The sequence below is a fragment of the Eptatretus burgeri genome, chromosome 3, assembly GCF_056783735.1.
Source record: "Eptatretus burgeri isolate ZD-2024b chromosome 3, Ebu_testis_v1, whole genome shotgun sequence".
NCBI lineage: Eukaryota > Metazoa > Chordata > Myxini > Myxiniformes > Myxinidae > Eptatretus > Eptatretus burgeri.
In genome coordinates this window covers 338,115-356,853 of record NC_140963.1, presented here as the reverse complement: position 1 = coordinate 356,853, position 18,739 = coordinate 338,115, and the positions used below count along the sequence as shown (strand labels likewise).

The window sequence follows — 18,739 nt, the reverse complement described above, 5'->3', positions numbered from 1 at the left end:
ACATCCTTTATTGCCATATTTTCATGTAATTTTCTCAATGTTGTGCATTTTCTATTTGTTGTGTTGATTGTATTTCAAAATTTGATTTTTGAGCTGAAAAATTACAATATGTTCATGCTTTTATCTTGATTTTGCTGCAATTACTTTCTTAACCAATATATGATAACATTCTGTGTCGGAGTGGCGACCCGTCCAGGATTGTACCCAATCGCCAAGGAGACTGCTTCGGCAGCACCAACGCTCTGCACAGAGTATGGTCCCAGTGGATGGATGGATAACATTAAAGTTGAGACTGGACAGTGGTATTGTGTCACCCTGATGATGTATTTTGGACTGCATTTAGGATTGTAGAAGTTCTGCTTGTCACAATTTCTCCTGCCATGTTGGACTGCTGCCCAGTGGAGAGTCAGTGCCTCTGTCAGTGCATGCTTCACTCAACACCAGCATATTGAAGAAGGTATGCCTCATTTTTTGTCATAGTAGCCATTTCCTGTTAAAAAAATTGGTCAGACAATGATTTGCTGACATTAATTGCAATCTTAAGTTTTATGCATTTTCTTTTTTGCTTTCTCCTCTACATTGTTGTGTAATAATTTACCTAAATTTGTGAGCTCCAAAATGGATTAGCTCCACTTTTAGAGCGCTTATCCTTTTCTCCTGGAGAAGGATACACAAGGAAATTTGGTGCACGAGGAGGGAATTTGGCCCATCATGCCTGCACTGCACCAACCCCGGTATTATCACCCATCCAAGAACAAGCTACCGACCATGTACACAAGCCAATATCCCCAAACCATGCACACAAGTCAAAACCCTATCTAAAACCAATTTAAACTTTTCCTCTCCTCTGCTGCCATTACCCTTCTTTTTTTTTGTATACCTTGTCGAGGCTCGTATGAGAGCTAACACACAACTCACAGCAAGGGGGCATGAGACAAGAGGGGCGGGAGTGGAAGGGACAAAACAGTGGGGAACAGACACATTAGGTGAACTGTGGAAGGGAGAGGGATGAGGATGGGACGGGGAACATGGCGAAGAGAAGATGGACATTACAGGGACTTTCAGGAAGGAAAGCAGGGGAATTGAAGGAAGTGGGCTTGGGTGGATTATTGGGGGTAGAAAAGATCGAGGATTTGGATGGGGGAAGATAAGAGGTGGTGGTGAACAGCTGTTTTGAAAGCCTGGAGGGAAGAATGGGAAAGAATAGAGTGAGGAAGTTTATTCCAAAGGTGGGAAAAAAGAGGAATGAAAGAGTGAAGATGAGCAGTGATTCGTGATTTTGGTAGTTTTACCAGAAGGGGGTTGTGGGCGGACCTTGAGCGCCCTGTGGAAATGTGGTGGGGACAAATCGCAGAGAAAGCAGGGGGGGGCAAGGCTGGAGAGGAGTCGGTCGAAGACAGAAAGACCACCGACCAACCTGCGGTGATTGAGTGAGAGGCCCAAAGACTCAGCTTCATTGCGGGAGATGCCGATGATCTTAAATGCCCTGGTTTCGACAGCGTGAAGCCGAGAAAGGCGGGAGGCAGGAGCACCAGCCCAGAGGGGAGAGCAGTACTCCATCAGGCTACGGACAAAAACTTTGTAAGTGGTCAGGAGCTCAAGAAGGCCGAGAAAGGACTTTGCACGACGGAGGAGTCCCAGTCGGCGACTGGCTTTTGAGGCGAGGTTGGAAATGTGACTTTCCCCGGAAAGGTCATGGCAGATAGTGAGACCCAGAAGCTTGAAAGAAAAGACTTCTTCCAGAGGATTGTTGAGAAAGTGGATGGGGGGTTTTCTAAATGGTCCTTTTGAAGAGATATAGTGAGAGTGTGAGATTTGTCTGGATTGAAAGACATGTTCCACGTGTTGGACCAGTTTGTGATTTTATCCAGATCTGCAGTGAGCGAAGAAGCTGCTGCTTGCCGGTCTGAGGGATGACAGATGGTACGGCAGAGGGTGGAGTCGTCGGCAAAGAGAAATAGAGGATTTTCCAGAGAGTCAGAGAGATCATTGATGAAAAGCAGAAAAAGAGCAGGGCCCAGAACACTACCTTGAGGAACTCCAGCCTGCACAGGAAGAGGGGATGAAAGAACTCCATTTAGGGCCACACGTTGACTGCGACAGGAGAGGAAGTCTGCGAGCCTTGAGTGGAGATGGCCTTGAATAAGATGGGAAGAGAGTTTGGTGAGTAGTGCAGGGTGCCAGACTGTGTCAAAAGCACGTGATATGTCCAGGGATACGGCTCGGATTTCCTGTCTGTCATTGAGAACCTCCATCCATTGATGGGAGAGCAGAAGCAGCATATCCAGGATAGAGTGACCTGGTCTGAAACCAAATTGATGATTGGAAATAAAGCCATTGGAGAAGAGGAAGGATTTCATGTCTGAAGCGATGATGGATTCCATAACCTTGCTGATGATTGGGAGAAGGCTGATTGGTCTGTCGTTACAGGGATCTGTTTTGCACCTTTTTATGCAGGGCAGTGATGTCAGCAGATTTCCAAGCAGATGGCAGATGACCTTGGGCAAATGAGAGGGTGAATAGAACAGAGAGAGGGTGAGCAAGAGCAGACGAGCAGGCTTTGAGGACACGTGGGCGGATGCCGTCTGGACCGGTTGCAGAATCTGACTCGAGGTTTGAAAGCAAGCTCTCCACCTTGTCAGGAGAAAAGGATACAGAGTCCAGGGACAGTTGGGTGCGACTGGGTAAAGTGGGTAGAGAAAGTGATGGGTTTAGGACACAAGATTTAGCTGCAAACACCAAGTTTAGGCATTCAGCTTTATCACGTGTGGTATCAGCAGTGCGGCCATTTGAGGTAAGGAAGGGGATGGAGGGGGAACATACACCAGAAACAGATTTGATTAAATGCCACCAGGATTTTGAGGAGGGAGAGAGGTTTGAGAGTTCAGACTTGAGATGAGAAAGATGTTGTTTTCTGTCCTCCTGAGGGTAGATACACACTTGTTCCGAGCTTTGTGGAAGGAACTGAGATTGCCCTCAGTTGGGTTTGCTTTCCATGAGGCAAAGGCAAGTTGTTTCAGGACAACTGCCTCGCCACAAACTCCAGTAAACCAAGGGCGGGAGGAAGGGTAGGACAACTGAACACGAGAGGGGATAAATCTGTGCATGAGGGAGAGCAAGTTTCTTTGAAAAAATTCCCAAGATGAGTTGATGTTTGAGAAAGTAGTGATGGGAGACCAGTCTGTAAGTTTGATGGCTGCTCGGAGACCCTGCTAGTCGGCTTGAGTGAAATGCCAGACTCGACGGCGGTGAGGTGGTTCTCTGATAACAGCCAGAGAGATGTCCACTTTGACAAGGACGTGGTCAGAAGAACCGATTGGAGCGAAGGAAGAGCAGCAGATATTGTCAGGGAAATTTGTCAAAATCAGATCCAGAAGAGATGGAGTACCATTGGTTGAGATCCGGGTCGGGAAGTTGACCGATTGAGTCAGTCCTAATGAGTCGCAGAAAGCTTTTGCTGAGGTGCCATGGCAGGTGAGAGAGGTACCCACACCTAGCCAACTGGCGTGATGACAATTGAAGTCACCACATAAGAGGAAGAGAGAGTTTGGATGAGAAGATAGAAGATGGTCCATGTTTTCGGATAGTGAGGTGTAGATGGAGTCATCACTGTTCGGTGGACGGTACAGTACACATATAAACATGAGGTGGGAGTGGAGGGGAGCCGAAGCCAGAGGTATTCCTGGGGGTGTGGGGGAGTGAGAGCAGTGCATGGAGAGTGAGGAATAGAGTCTTTGATGAAGAGAGCAACACCTCCACCAGGACGAGGCTCAGGTCTGTCATACCGTAAGAGGGAGTAACCGGGGAGAGATACTTGGGAGTCAGACACGTCTTGGGAGAGGAAATTTCTGTTAGGCAGATAATGTCTGGTTTGTCAGTGGCAACCTGTATGGAAAGATCTGAAAGGAAAGATCTAAGGAGGCCATTCCATGCATTAACCATTCTATTACTGAAAGCCCCTACCTTAAAACTGTCCAAACTCTCATCTTTACCCGCAAGTTACGTCACCTGGTCCTAGCACTGTCCACTCTGCTGAAAAACTCTACTTCACCTATCTTGTTTCACACTCTTCATTTTCTTAAGCATTTCTATCAGATCCTCTTGCCTCCTTTCCAATGTATAATGTTTGTTTCCTTCAAACGTTCCTCATAGCTTTGTCTAACTTGTCCAGAAATCTATCGAGCAGCTTGTTGCTGGACCCTCTCTATGGCAACTATATCTTTCCTCAGATGTGGTGAACAAAACTGAACGCAATATTCTCGATGAGGCCTTACTAAATTCCTACGCAGTGTTAAAACTATGTATTTTGATTTATAATTTATCCCCCTATGAATGCAACCTAAAACTTGTTTTCTTTCCCAAAAACTGCCTGGCACTGTCCTATCTGCATAGCTCTCCACCCCCATATTTATTACCATCCCCAGACCATTGTTCTGTACGACATGCTCAAAGACTGCCCCTTGCATCATGTAATGTCGATATTTATTATTCCTACCTTTTCCAGCACCTTATATTCCTTATATTACCCTCGCCATAGGAGAGGGTATTGCGGTTGGGTCCGTTTGTTTGTTACTTGGCAAAAAAAAAAAAAATTTTTTGGACAAGTATGATGATCACCGTTTTTGTTTCGGCTCGGCTCGGCTCGATATGTTTGTTTGTTTGTTTGTTTGTTTGTTTGTTTGTTTGTCTGACCGCTCGCCTCCAGCCCAAACCGCTCAACCGCCTGTTCTAAAATTTCCAGAGATTAATGTCACTGATCCTGCGACGGTCCCACATTGAAGTTTCGTAAAATTTGGTCCACCAAAAAGGTGGACCAAAACAAAATCGTCCACCTACATAGGCCAATTTGAGCCAAATTTTCTAAAATCCTCAAATTTCATCCAATTGACTTGAAATTTGAAGACCATTTGCACATCAGGTGGCTGAATTCATCCACCTATTAATATTGAGATCAACATTGGCCAAAAGGGCAATTTTGGGCCAAATTTCCGAAAATTCTAAATTTTCATCCAATTGACTTGAAATTTGAATCGGATTTACATATCAGGTCACTGAATTCAACCACCTTTTATGTTTGAGGTCACCATAGGCGAAAAGGTCAACATAGACCAAAAATTCAACATAGGCCGAATTTCTAAAATCCTCAATTTTAATTCGATTAACTTGTAATTTGAAGAGTATTTGCATATCAGGTCGCTGAATTCAACCACCCATTAATTTTGAGGTAAACAGGCCAAAAGGCCAAAATAGACAAAAAGGCCAATTTGGGGCAAATTTTCTAAAATCCTCAATTTTCAACCGATTGATATGAAACTTGAAAACGATTTACTTTTCAGGTCAATGCATTCAACCACCTATTAATTTTGAGGTGAACATAGGCCAAAAGGTCAAAATAGGCCAAAAGATTTTGTTTTTGATCCAGCCCATCCGTGGGAAACAAAATGTGAACTGTTCCACCTGGCAGAAGTTTGCACTCTACTGAATGCCGTTCTACTTTGCGCTGTTTTGCCAAGTGTCACTCTATGAGTAATTTTTCATTTGTTTGTCTGTATGTCTTTCTGTCTGTTTGTTTGTCCACACAGAACTTTTGTGTGTTTCTCCGCAACTGCTTCTGTTGGACTTGAAATTTTCACCATAGGTGCGACTACTCATGTAGCATGTTATAATGATAATTATGATGTCATAAGTCACATGGTGTGGCAGCCATGTTGGAAAAATGGGGGAAAATTGGACCTCTGTATCTCTGAAACCGAACCAAGAAAAAATTGAAACTTGGCACATGCCAAGTACTCCTCATGGGGAATAAGTGTGTGTTTTTTTTAATGATGTCAACAGTGCCTTCATTATGACGTCATAATTGCATATGTAGAATACTACATCTGATCAGTAAGAAAATTTGAGGGTCATCTTGCGATAAAATGGTCCACAGAAAAAAAAATTGATGCCATCATCGGTCACATGATTCAGGAAGCCATATTGTTAAAAAAAAAAAAAACTTATTCTCTGAAGTGACTGAACAGACCCAGGCAAAACTTTACAAGTATGACTGCCTATCCATGAGGAACAAAAGGTTCACACATATGATGTCAGAGGTGTACATGGTTTGGCAGCCATATTGGATTTACCCGAAAACCTTCAAAAATCTTCTCCAGAATGGCTCGACAAATCGAGGGAAAACTTCATAAAAATGTTTCCCAAGCCATGGGTGAACAATATTGTTCAGGAATAATTGATAGGTCACATGGTTTGGCAGCCATATTGGATTGAATAGGCAGAGGATATTGGGACCATACTCTGTGCAGAGCATTGGTGCTGCCGAACGAGTCTCCTTGGCTATTGGGCACAATCCCGGACGGTTCGCCACTCCAACACAGTATACCAGCAAGCTGGCACTCATTTTGCTGACCTCGGAAGGATGACAGGTCGAGTTAACCCCACCTGGTATTAATTCAACAGGTGATCTGGATTCAAACTGAGGACCCCAGGATCCAAAGCCCACCACCCTAACCATTAAGCCATCACCAGGCATATTGGATTGAAGAAAAATATATAATATTGTTTTCTCTGGAACCACTTAATCAATGGACATGAAACTTCACATTTATGATCGAGCAGTGGTGGGGAACGTGTGTTTTAGATTTCAACCTGATCAGACACTTGGTCTGCAAGCCACAATTATTAAATTGTTTTGAATCTGTTCTGCTTGATTTTAGCTCACCTGGAATGTAGTTCCGCGAAGCTTGTGGGGTGGTGCGTCATTTGTCTGTCCGTCCATGCAACCACAAATACTGGCACCTTCTTCTTTGCAACTACACATATGATTTCGATGAAACTTTACCACAACCTTCATCGCCCTGTACGTACCAAAGTTTGTTCATGGCATTTAAAAAAAAAATCATACCCTCAGGGAGTCTATGGGGTTCACTCCCCAAAATAGGTATTTGCTTTCTTTGCAGAAACTGCACGTGCAATTCTGATGAAAATTTACCACAACTTGAATCACCCATGATGTACCAAACTATGTTTACAGCATTAAAAAAAATCAGGGTCTGAGGGGGTCTATGGAGGGAGTTTACAGGGGGGTTGTCCCCCTAAAGAGATACAGTGGAACCCCTCATTTGGACCAAACTAAGGGACTTGGCCAAAAGTGGTCCGCTTGAGGGGTGGTCCCCTTAGCCTGTTTGCACTACTTCAGGTGAAGATGTACAACTTCCTTCATCCATTTAATTCCTAAATTGAATAACTTAAGTGGAACAACTGTTTGTACAGGATTTAACATCATATTTCACATTCACGTACTATGGTCGGTACGCGCTTGGTCCAGTTGTCGACTGCTTCTTAAGGCCGAAGTCACATTTGCTCTACGGCGAGGATACAGCGGCCGTACGCCCTCTGAATTGACAGAAATGTGCGGCGGCTGCAGAGTTTCTGAGGTGGCCTCAGGGTGGCCCTACGCCGTATGGCTATATTTTACAGGTCGTAAGGTCGCCGTGGAATTATAACGCGGAGTTATAACTTTTTTCATTTCTCCGTTCGCCGTAGCAATTCGACAAGCCGAAACAAAAGAACTGGTTTAAAATATATATATATATATATATATATATATATATATATATATATATATATATATATATATATATATTAACCCATTCGTTACCGTCTGTCTGGCCGCACGTTCGGCTTAGGGCACCCCTGCGGTCGCCTTGCGGGCACCTTGTGTCTGCCTTGAAAATTCTATGGCCGCCGCAGGAACGCCCTAAGGTCACCATGCGACATCAAATCAAAGACCGTATGGCACCCCCACGTTTTCGGTCTCCACAATTTATAAATATGCCGTGCGGCTCCCCGAAAAATAAAAACATATGTGACTGCTACATTGTGTGACCGTGGAAATACTGCTGCCGCCGTATAATTGCTAGTGGCCGTAGATTTTGGAGACCACACGGCCGCTGTGGCAAATGTGACTTTGGCCTAAGGAACAGAGGCCAATTCCCCAGGAATTTTGGCAGAGTTAATGTTGTGGCGCACTTTGAATCAAGAACGTCAACCGTTGGATGCCGTGAAATCTACCTTGGGAACTTCAAGCGGCCGTGCAAACTCCATGGCGTGCTCTTTTATCATCGGACCACTGACAGCACAATTCAATGCTCGAATGCGACTGAACCACGACCACGTCATTTCCTCGATCTTCTGATTTTCTTGAACTTTGAAGGGTTTCTTTCTGATTGGAGCATTTTGTTCATATGCTGTAATGATTTCGGCTTTTTTCTTCAAGAACCTGTGACTTGCTGACACCATACTCAACTGCAAGGTTACGCTGAGACTTTATTTTGTCACTCTGTATGATCTTGACCTTCTCATCCAGCGTCAACTCTTTGTTGGGAGTTTTTTGAGCCATGGCTGTCGTGGAAAGAAGCAAATGGAAATCTGTGACAATCTGAGCATGGAGCACGGAACTTAAGGAGCCGAGGCAGCATAGGCGGGTTTCCTATTGGTAACTGAAATTCTGATCCAAAATCCCGCGATTTCATTGGATAAAGAGTAATTGTTTCCGATTTCATTTCACAATCTTGTGATCATCTGGAGCATGTCTTTTTGGAACGGTTTGTTTGCAATCAGTCGCGCTTGCCCAGCCAAAGAGCTTTGTCTATGCTCGGATTACTCAAGGGAACAATACCCGCACCTAATTGACACTGGTCCGCTTGAGAGTTCAAATCTGCTTCAAGGGACTGGTAATATGGTAGTCCATGGCCCGAACTAGGGGTGGTCCCCTTAGCCGATCAGTCAATGTACTCAATAGATAGGAATTTCTGAAGGGACTGGAGAAAAGTGGCCCGGATGAGAGGTGGTCCGCTTACCCAGTTGGTCCACATGAGGGTTTCCACTTTATTTGCTTTCTTTTCAGAAACTACACACACAATTCCGATGAAATTTGACCACCACCTTCATCACCCATGATTTTCTAAAGTTTGTTCATGCTATTTTATACAATCAGGGCTGAAGGTGCTTTACGGGAGAAAGGGGAGGGGGGTAGGGAGGCGGGGGGGGAGTTTTGGGTTGCTCCCCAAAATAGGTGTTTGCTATACCATTGGTTCATTCAGAAACGGTTCGATATATACATATATACATATATCTACATATATACATATATATATATATATATATATATATATACATATATACATATATATATATATATATATATATATATATATATATATATATATATATATATATATATATATATATATATATATATATATATATATATATATATATATATATATATATATATTATTCTTCCAGGTGAGCACCCTGGGGTATTGCCACCTATTTTTTTTTTAATTTTTCAATAAGGCTCACTCAGCTGTGCCTAGATTTGTTTGAGGGTAGAGGAGTAGCAGCTGAAACTCGAATCATATCCCGGTTCCTCCTGTAGACTTCATCTTTACTATGTGCTTGTTTGAAACACAAACACGACACAAAACTACACTTCACAAAACCACACAAACACCACACAAAACAAGTCCTGGTGAGGGTCTGCAATATTGATTGCTTTTTCTTGTTTAATTTGTTTTGGAGGTGTATTGTACAACTTTAACATGTATAAATTTAAACCTTAATATTAATGGTTAAAATATATCATTGCTAAATGTGAAAATTTTGTAACTAATTTGTACATTTTCTTCTCGATTTTTCAGGACACCTATGCTCGATTCCAGTTTCAAATTCTGGTGTGTTTGCTTTTGAGTGACAGCCATCACGAAACAATTGGTCAACCCGACTGCATCCAGGTGGGCAGATCTGTAATTAAACAGAAGTTATGCTGTTCAATGCTTACTGTTATTGACATTATCTTAACACTTTGAGTACCACAAGCATCTTGAAAGTAATTTTCATACATAAGTCCAAGTTTATTATTAGTTTGGCTAATATATTCACAAATATGAAATGAAATTCAAGAGACTGCATGGTGAAAAATGCAAGTTTTTCTCATCAACAACAAAAAAATTATGGAAACGATGAAAGCTCTTACCCATTGTTGGTAACAATGTTTGCTAATGTACCAACATAAAGTACTCTAATCTAAACCTCACCCCCGCAAACTCCAAGTCCTCAACCTCACCCTCCCAACCCAAAGGCTTCAATTCCCTGCCCATTCCAAGCCTTCAAACCCCCTCCCCACTACAACTCCTCAATCCCCTCCCCCCCCCAAACCGCAACTCCTCAATCTCCACCATCCCCCTCAGTCTTCAACCCCTCCCCTCACCCCCAAATTCTCAACCTCCCCAGTATGGGGTAAATGAGAGTTGTGGGACATACTGCACTCCCAATTACATACAAATGATTGGGGAAAAAGGGGAAAGGTTTCAGACCATCCTCCCAATTTTACATGTAACTGATGAGAAAAAAGGAAATAAAAGGACAATTTGACCATCCTCCCAAAATATCAGCCCGATTCCTCCCCATCTTAGCATCTTATCACCTTGGTATCTGAAGTCAATGTGAAAACCTTTATGACCATCTACCCCCTATTTTTCCCCATATTGATATTGACATTTTAACATCTTAACAGCTTGGCATCTGAAGTTGATGTGAAAACCTTTCTGATCATCCACCCCTTTTCCTCCCAGTCTAAGCATCATCCACCACATCTTGGTATTGAAAACCTTTTTGACCATCCACCATGCCCCCATTTCTCCCCATATTGATATCTTGATATTTTAGCATCTTATCAGATTGGCACATCTTACCATATTTACATTAATTAATTGTAAAGACCAATGGTCCTGATCATTTAACTAAAAAGGAGATCCTATAAATATTTGGTTGTTTTATTTTGTAGTTTATCAAAGTGTTTTATTCTCTTATGGCTTTCTATCACCATCAAGAATGTTAATAAATAGGATGTTGGGACTTGTTGCTTGGTTTAAATATCTTTGTTGAGCAGAGATGAGATGATAAACCTCTCTCAGCGTTCTGGTCTGAGCTCCTCTTGAGCCAAATATCATTTTAAGATTGTAGCATATTGTTTTTCCCATGGGCGTCGATTGCTTTTGAAAAGTGGGGGGAACTTTGCATGTCCAGACCACGAAGCCCACTTCGTGCTGGCATGGACACAGCAAGTCTACCCTTGCAAATTATTGATTTTATACGCATGTTGACATGCTGCCTTCTGATCACCCAAATCCCTTAAATTAATAAGACCATCTATCAACCATCTTTTTATCAAATGTAAGCAGACGGAGCGAAATTAATTAAACATCAATCATACACATTTCAAAGTTTCAAGAGTCATCAAAGAAGTCATATACAGTACTGTATGTATATATATATATATATATATATATATATGTATTTATATATGTATATATATATATGTATTTATATATGTATATATATATATATATGTATTTATATATGTATATATATATATATATATATATATATATATATATATATATATATATATATATATATGTATTTATATATGTATATATATATATATATATATATATATATATGTGTATATATATGTATATATATATATATATATATATATATATATATATATATATATATATATATATATATATATATATATATGTGTATATATATGTATATATATATATATATATATATATATATATATATATATATATGTGTGTATATATGTATAAATATATGTATGTATATATATATATATATATATATATATATATATATATATATATATATATATATGTAGATATATGTATATATATATATGTATATATTGTTACGGATTCGCGCCCGCCGGCGTGCTGACGGCCACGTAACTCGAATCGCGGCACGTCGCCCACCGGACGGACAATCCAGTCGTGACCCTCTCGGACTAACGCCGGGAACCAGTCACGGGTGGACCTTTCGGTCTCACCGCGATCGAGCCAATCAGCCCCCGCGTGGGATAGGGTTGCTCGCCAAATTCGACCTACCTAAGTACCCACGCGGAGGGTAGACCGGGCGACCGGGCGATCGCACCTCGCCGCAGGTCGACTTCGGACACGGGCCACTTAAGCGACCCGTTCCGTACTATCGGGATAACCGAGCGGTGTTATTCGTCGACCTCGACGGTTCGATTAATTATCGGGCGTATTCAGCCCACTACCAACCCTTTACGTGAAGCAAGATGAGGATTCAATGAAAGAAATGACGAAGCGAAGCGGGAAACAGTTCAACACAAAGCACATTTATTCGCGCTGAACGGAAAGCACACATATTCAATTCCACCAAAAGCACATAGAAAAGGAAAACACAATGCAATTTACACAAAAAGCAAATGTAAAAGCGAAGACACAATGCAGATCTAATACCGATTACGCGAGCACACGGCAACACTTATACAATTTTACTTCAGAGACGGCGCCGACAACACATACCCAAAACCAAGGAAAAGAATACCCTCAAGGATGAGGCGGGCCTGAGGCCGAGACCGGGTCGGGCCTACCCGTCTGGTGATGAGACGCGGAGCGGCGATGGTGCCTCAACTCCGCGGGCCTCGCGGGCAGTGTCTGGTAGGGGGTGGGAAAGGGGCCCCCTTGGTCGCACTATCTCAGCGCGGGGGGAAACAGGAGGGGTTGCTGATGCTCGGGGTATAGAGGATTTCCACTCTGCCTCGAGTCCCGCGACGAGCGTCTCCACCTCGAGCAGGTCGCGCCGTCGGCCTCCCTGGGGTGCAGCTCCCTGCACGACGCGAGCACCCCCTCGTCTGCCCTCGCCGCCTCTCCACAGCTCCGTCCCCTCCGCTCCGACTCCAACGCACACGACGACCAGCTCCTTCTTGCCAACTCCACCGCCCGCGAAGTCTTAACTCTCTCATCTCTTGACTGACGAACACGGTCGCTTATATAAGCCCCGTGGCTTCGCCTTTGACCCCCTCCCTTCGACCTTTCACCTCGCTCCCCATTGGCCCGAGAAAAAGTGGGCGTGAATGCTTTTTGATCCATAAATTTGCATATATCGATCGCCCTCCAACGCCCTGGAGGCGGGGCCAAATCGCCCCTCGCTCACCGATTGAACGGCAAAAAGTGGGCGTGTGTCGTTTTTGATCCGTTTTTGAAGCACAAAATCCGTGATTTTGTACACGCTGTTCGGCGCGCGCCCTGCACGAGTCCAACACCGGTACCCACAAGCGGCGCAAGAACGGTGGCGATGCGACGGTTGCGAGGTGTGACGTGAAGCGGCGCCACGGTGGGTGGTTGATGTTGTGGTTGTGGTGGTAATCATGGCGGTTGGTCCAAAATAAAGATAGCAAAAGAAAAACGGCTATCCTGAAGAGTCGCAGCACGCATAAATGACATGTATTCCCACTAGACAACGGGTTTGGGCCGAACTACACATGTACTTACCGAGATATCTCACCTAAGGGACCTGAATGGTGGTTTGCGAATTTGGAAACCACAACACTACCCCCTCCCCTTTTTACAGACTCGTCCCGAGTCGTCAAATTTTCGTGTGCCATCATGTGTAGTTTTCCCCTAGTACATTTTACCTACAGATCCCTGAGTGCGACATTCATGGTATTCGTGTCCCCAAAATAAATAACCTGAGGGCTGCGTAACTATCTAAACAAACTCACTCACACGGACGACTTAAATAAAATTGCCGGCGCTAGGACAGACATGCCGGGGGCGCACTCATATTTACAGTACATCTTAACCTTAACTTACAAATTCTACACTAAACCATGGCCCAGGATCATTGAACTCTGCAAAAAGAAAGCAGTTAGCAGGGAGCCAGGCTGCCCGCATGCAGTCTTTGGCTCAAACAATGCAGGTGACAGGGAACGTGGCTGGCTGCTCACACGCAGTCCAAGGCCTTCCCTTTTGAACTGAACGCAGTGAACCACAACGGTGCATGGGCTGCACAAACGCAGTCTCCGTGCCAGCTCAAGTGGCACACGCAATGAGCACAACGAATGGATGGATGAACACAAACACGGTGCACGGGCCGCCACTGCAGGCCCGTGTTGTAGCTGCCAACAGGGCAGTTCTCGCAGCTTGCAAACTGTTGCCTTGCGGATCCTGGCGCACATGGAAATGAACAGGGGGGGCAAAGCAAAAATTGAACGGGGCGGTGAACGTGGGCAGTGGGCATGGCATGGCAAAGGCAGCAGGCAAACACAGCCCGCCGAAGAAGGCCGTTGCAGGCAAACACAGCCGGCAGATGAACTGGCCGGCACAGGCCTTGAAGTACCACAGCTGCAGATGATCCGGCCGGCACAGGCCTTGCAGCACAGCAGCTGCAGACGATCCAGCCGGCACAGGCCTTGCAGCAAAACAACAGCTGCCGATGAAGTTGGCCGGCCTCTGCCTTGCAGCAACGCAGCCAGCTGATGAAGCTGGCCAGCCTTTGCCGTTCAGTGGAGGTTGGTGGAGGGAGTGCGGTGGTGCTGGCCACTTGGAAGGCGGGCTCGGACCTACCTACCTGTCTCCCTCCCACCTATCGCCTTTGCCTGTCACTGTACATACCCACTCCCTTAATTTGTCAAACCCCAATTTAGCCCCAACTTATTTTTTTGTTGTTTTTATTTTTACTTCCCCACTATAAATCGTCCCCTAACCCCCTTTATCGTCTTTGTTCGGCTAACCTATCCTGTCACCTAGCCTACTCCCAACCCCTACGTTCCCTTCCCGGAGGGGAACAAGGGAGAGCTAACGTCCTGTGTCGAAGCCCAATGAAGCCTCAGAATGGCCTCTCCAGAGTTCGGCGATCTATAACCAAAGTGGGTCCAGCGGCCCACAACGAGAGCGAGGGGATGGATGGTGCGGAGGGGTACACTTCCTAATCTACCCTAACCATTTAACTGTTAAACTACCCCGGGGCTTTCAACAAGCGCCTCTCGCTTAAACTATTGGTTCTATAAACCCAGATTCCCGTCGCCTGTGTTGGTGTCCTCACAATTTCGGGCCTCGCCCCCCAATTTTCTCTCCGTGCCCTCACACGGTCTCCTGGCTGGGACACGTGGCTCCCTTTGGCAGGCACGACCCTCTGCCGAATCTCCCGCTATGGCACCCCCGGGCACTACACTGCCTCCGAGCCTACCAGCTCCCTAACACCGGGGAGTGCCCCCCATGGCACCTCCCCTGAAACGCACACGTGGCAGGCTGGCTTCCTAGGCCCCTTTCCGAGGGTCACCCGTGCCCACAACACTGCCCACGCGGCTAATGGCGCCCCGGGCCCCCGCACCAAGCAGGCGCACCCGTGCCCACTACGCTATCCCGGCCCCCCATGGGCCCTTGGCCTACCACGGCCGACTAGCCTGGTGCCCGGGGTACCCACTCAGCGATACTCACCTTTCGCAGCCACGCTCCCAAGCCCGTCAACAGGGCTCCTGCACCCCTCCAAATGGGTCTCGAGCCTACTTTCCCACCAACAGCAAAACGACCTCCATTTTTCAATTTGACTAACCCAGCTAACTCACTTTACTCTGACCCCGGGGTCCCTTGGGCGGGAGTCACTCCTCCCCCCAATCACTCATCGCACCATGCATTCCCCATTCGCTCCACTCACACAGACCCGCTGGCCTCACTCACTCAACAAGTACTCACCTCACAACTCACCAACTCTTCAACACACTCACCACTGAACTCTGCCATCCTTCCAACTACATCCCCTAACTAACTCGTGCTCCCTCGTCGTCCCTTACACTATAGCACGTTCCTTTTAACACTACGTAGCTAAGCTACGTCCCCTCTACACATCCACAAGTCTGTCACTGTCCTCAAATGTCCCAAAAATCAATTTATTTCCCAACCTAAATCTGGCTACAATCCCTCTAACTAATCCATTCCACGGACTCCATGAGGACTTACCCCTGCGCCATGAAGTCGGTCTAGCTAAGCTAACCCTTCCCCCTAACTAGTTTCCATCCTGTGCCCAGGGTAAGGGGGTCTTCCACACCTTGCCCAGGAATCCTGTGCACCCGAAAGTGAGGCTTGTTTTCTTTTTTTTTCATGCGCAGCACCTGCGCGGCAACTCGCGCACTTTGCACCTGCCCGTGACGTCATGCAGCTGCACGTGTTCCTCGTCCCTCCTTGGACGGTACCATCCGGCAGAGATACCCCTCCTGCCGGATTCCAACCCCACGTGCAGCCATGGCGTCACCGTGCGCATAAAAAAAAAACACAAGCCCCACGTCTCGAGGGGTTCCCCACGCGAACACATGTGCTTTGCCCGTTGGAGCTTAACACACACGATCGCGTGGAGAACCCGTCCGGTCCAAATCCATTTACCTGCCTAAACTTTGTCCGTCCGCGGGATCGGCAAATCCACCGCGTGCGTTTCCAGACCGGGACTTCGCTCTCGCAAGCGAGCACGTGGCGGTCTCGTGCGTTGCACAGCACGAACCTCGTGCTCGCGGCTGGGTGAACCCGGCACGGTCCCCGAAACAACCACAGCCGCTACTCGGCTTTCATTTCTCCCATGTCGCCGTCTCCGTCTCCATTCGACCCACGCACACCTGCGTGTTACGACGCACACACTCCACTCCATCACATTCACACTGGGAGACGCGGCTGCGTGCTCCCGCATGCCAACCGACATCTCCCTCACATACCGCTCTCTCACACACACGGTCTCCCTTGCACACAGCGACCTTGCACACGGCCGTTCACTCACGCATGCGGGGGCACTCACCCGCGGTGCCTCATCCACACACCGTGCCCCACTCATACACGCGGGGGCACTCAACCGCGGTGCCTCACTCACACTCCGTGCCTCATCCACACACGCGGGGGCACTCACCCGCGGTGCCTCATCCACACACGCGGGGGAACTCACCCGCGGTGCCTCATCCACACTGGCCGTGCTGGGAAGCACGTACTCTGGCACAATCGCCACCTCACCACTCACACACGGGGTCGCTTCCACACACGGGGACGCACTCACACCTTGCACCACACACACAGGGACAACCACACTGGGGATTCGTGTCCCTACAAGGGTCTCCGGGGCCTCTATACCCCCCAAGCTTTCCGTGCACCCGTTCACAGCACCCGTCCCCTCAACCTCGCAAAGCACGACCGAACTCACCTGGTCGTGACTCGCCTCAAGGGGGCATACTCCCTCCCCTCGTTCCTGGAGGAGGCCACCCAGGTGCTCGCACTGGGTCCCTACACGCTCCGCGAGCTCACCCCCATTATCCTCCACTACCTCCGTGTGTGTGTGTGCGTCACTTACCTTGTCATTATCATGCAGTCTCTATTTTTTTTGTCTCCCGTGTCTCTATACATTTATAAGTTTCTGTTGTCCCCTCCTGTCTCTTCGTCTCCGCTTCTTTCTGGCGTCTTTCCCTTATCTTTATGTAGGTCAACCTTGCTTTCTCTTTAAGTCGCTCCCGTCCTTCCCTGTTTTTCACTCCTTGCTCTTTCACGATCTCCGCGTACCTCATCCTTGCTCTCCGTATTAATTGTTCTTTTCTCTCCCTCGCAATTACTTTCACCTCGTCTCTTGTCTCCCGAATTACTTTTTCCTTACCCGCCTCCACCGCGGGCCTGTCAGCCGTTGCACCCCCTTCCAGCTCGTTTGCTCCCACACGTGGAGTCGCCATTCCCAGCTCCCTGGTCACGGCCTTCATGCCCGCCTGCAGGCATCGGCCCATGTTCTGCGTCTCACCCCGGAGCTTTTTCATTTCTTCCTTCATGTTTGCTTCCATTCCGTTCATTTGTTTGTTCATTTCGTTTTTCATTCCATTTGTGTTTGTATCCATCTTTTCGTTCATTTGTTGTGTATTCGCATCCATCTTTTCGTTCATTCCTTTCATTTCGTTTGTCATTGCCGCCAGCATGGCACATAGCTGGGCCATGTCGGGTGCGCTTGAGTGAGCCGTTTCGGCAGGGGTTGGGGAAGGGTTTTGGTGGAGAGGGGGGGGGAGGTGTCATACACCGCGGCCGCTGCCGCACCCATTTCGGGCTCTGGGTTCAGTTGGGCGAGTCCGTGTTCCTGCACAATCAACATTTCCTGCACGGGGATTCCATCCTGGACCATGGACTCTACATTACTACACATATACATTTCTAATACCCCCGGCTCCCGCTCGCCTTGAGACGCCATCTTGCTTCTCGTGAAGGGTTAATTTGAATCGCTCGTAATTTGGAGGGAATCGGGGGTCGCTTCTCTCACCCCTGGACCGATTCCCGTGAATTTAGCCGGAGACAGGAGAGCCCGTTTTCCTGTTCTCCGATACCAGTGCCGCGAGGAGGGCGATGGATTTGTATCGCACGACCTGACACCAGTGTTACGGATTCGCGCCCGCCGGCGTGCTGACGGCCACGTAACTCGAATCGCGGCACGTCGCCCACCGGACGGACAATCCAGTCGTGACCCTCTCGGACTAACGCCGGGAACCAGTCACGGGTGGACCTTTCGGTCTCACCGCGATCGAGTCAATCAGCCCCCGCGTGGGATAGGGTTGCTCGCCAAATTCGACCTACCTAAGTACCCACGCGGAGGGTAGACCGGGCGATCGCACCTCGCCGCAGGTCGACTTCGGACACGGGCCACTTAAGCGACCCGTTCCGTACTATCGGGATAACCGAGCGGTGTTATTCGTCGACCTCGACGGTTCGATTAATTATCGGGCGTATTCAGCCCACTACCAACCCTTTACGTGAAGCAAGATGAGGATTCAATGAAAGAAATGACGAAGCGAAGCGGGAAACAGTTCAACACAAAGCACATTTATTCGCGCTGAACGGAA

The 18,739-nt window shown here is 46.9% G+C and overlaps 1 protein-coding gene across 6 annotated transcripts in view; it reads left to right on the top strand.

Moving 5' to 3' along the window:
- The window catches only part of LOC147029275 (integrin alpha-9-like), a 262,737-nt gene that overhangs the window by 52,964 nt on the left and 191,034 nt on the right, over positions 1-18,739 (top strand). For all 6 annotated transcript variants that reach the window (XR_015055845.1, XM_085872220.1, XM_085872217.1 and 3 more), the window contains 2 exons: positions 344-457; positions 9,702-9,794. Coding sequence is in view for 5 of the 6 variants with exons in the window: in XM_085872220.1 (XP_085728346.1) it covers positions 344-457; positions 9,702-9,794 (207 nt within the window). In the remaining variant the exon portion in view is untranslated. The remainder of the gene's footprint in view (positions 1-343; positions 458-9,701; positions 9,795-18,739) is intronic.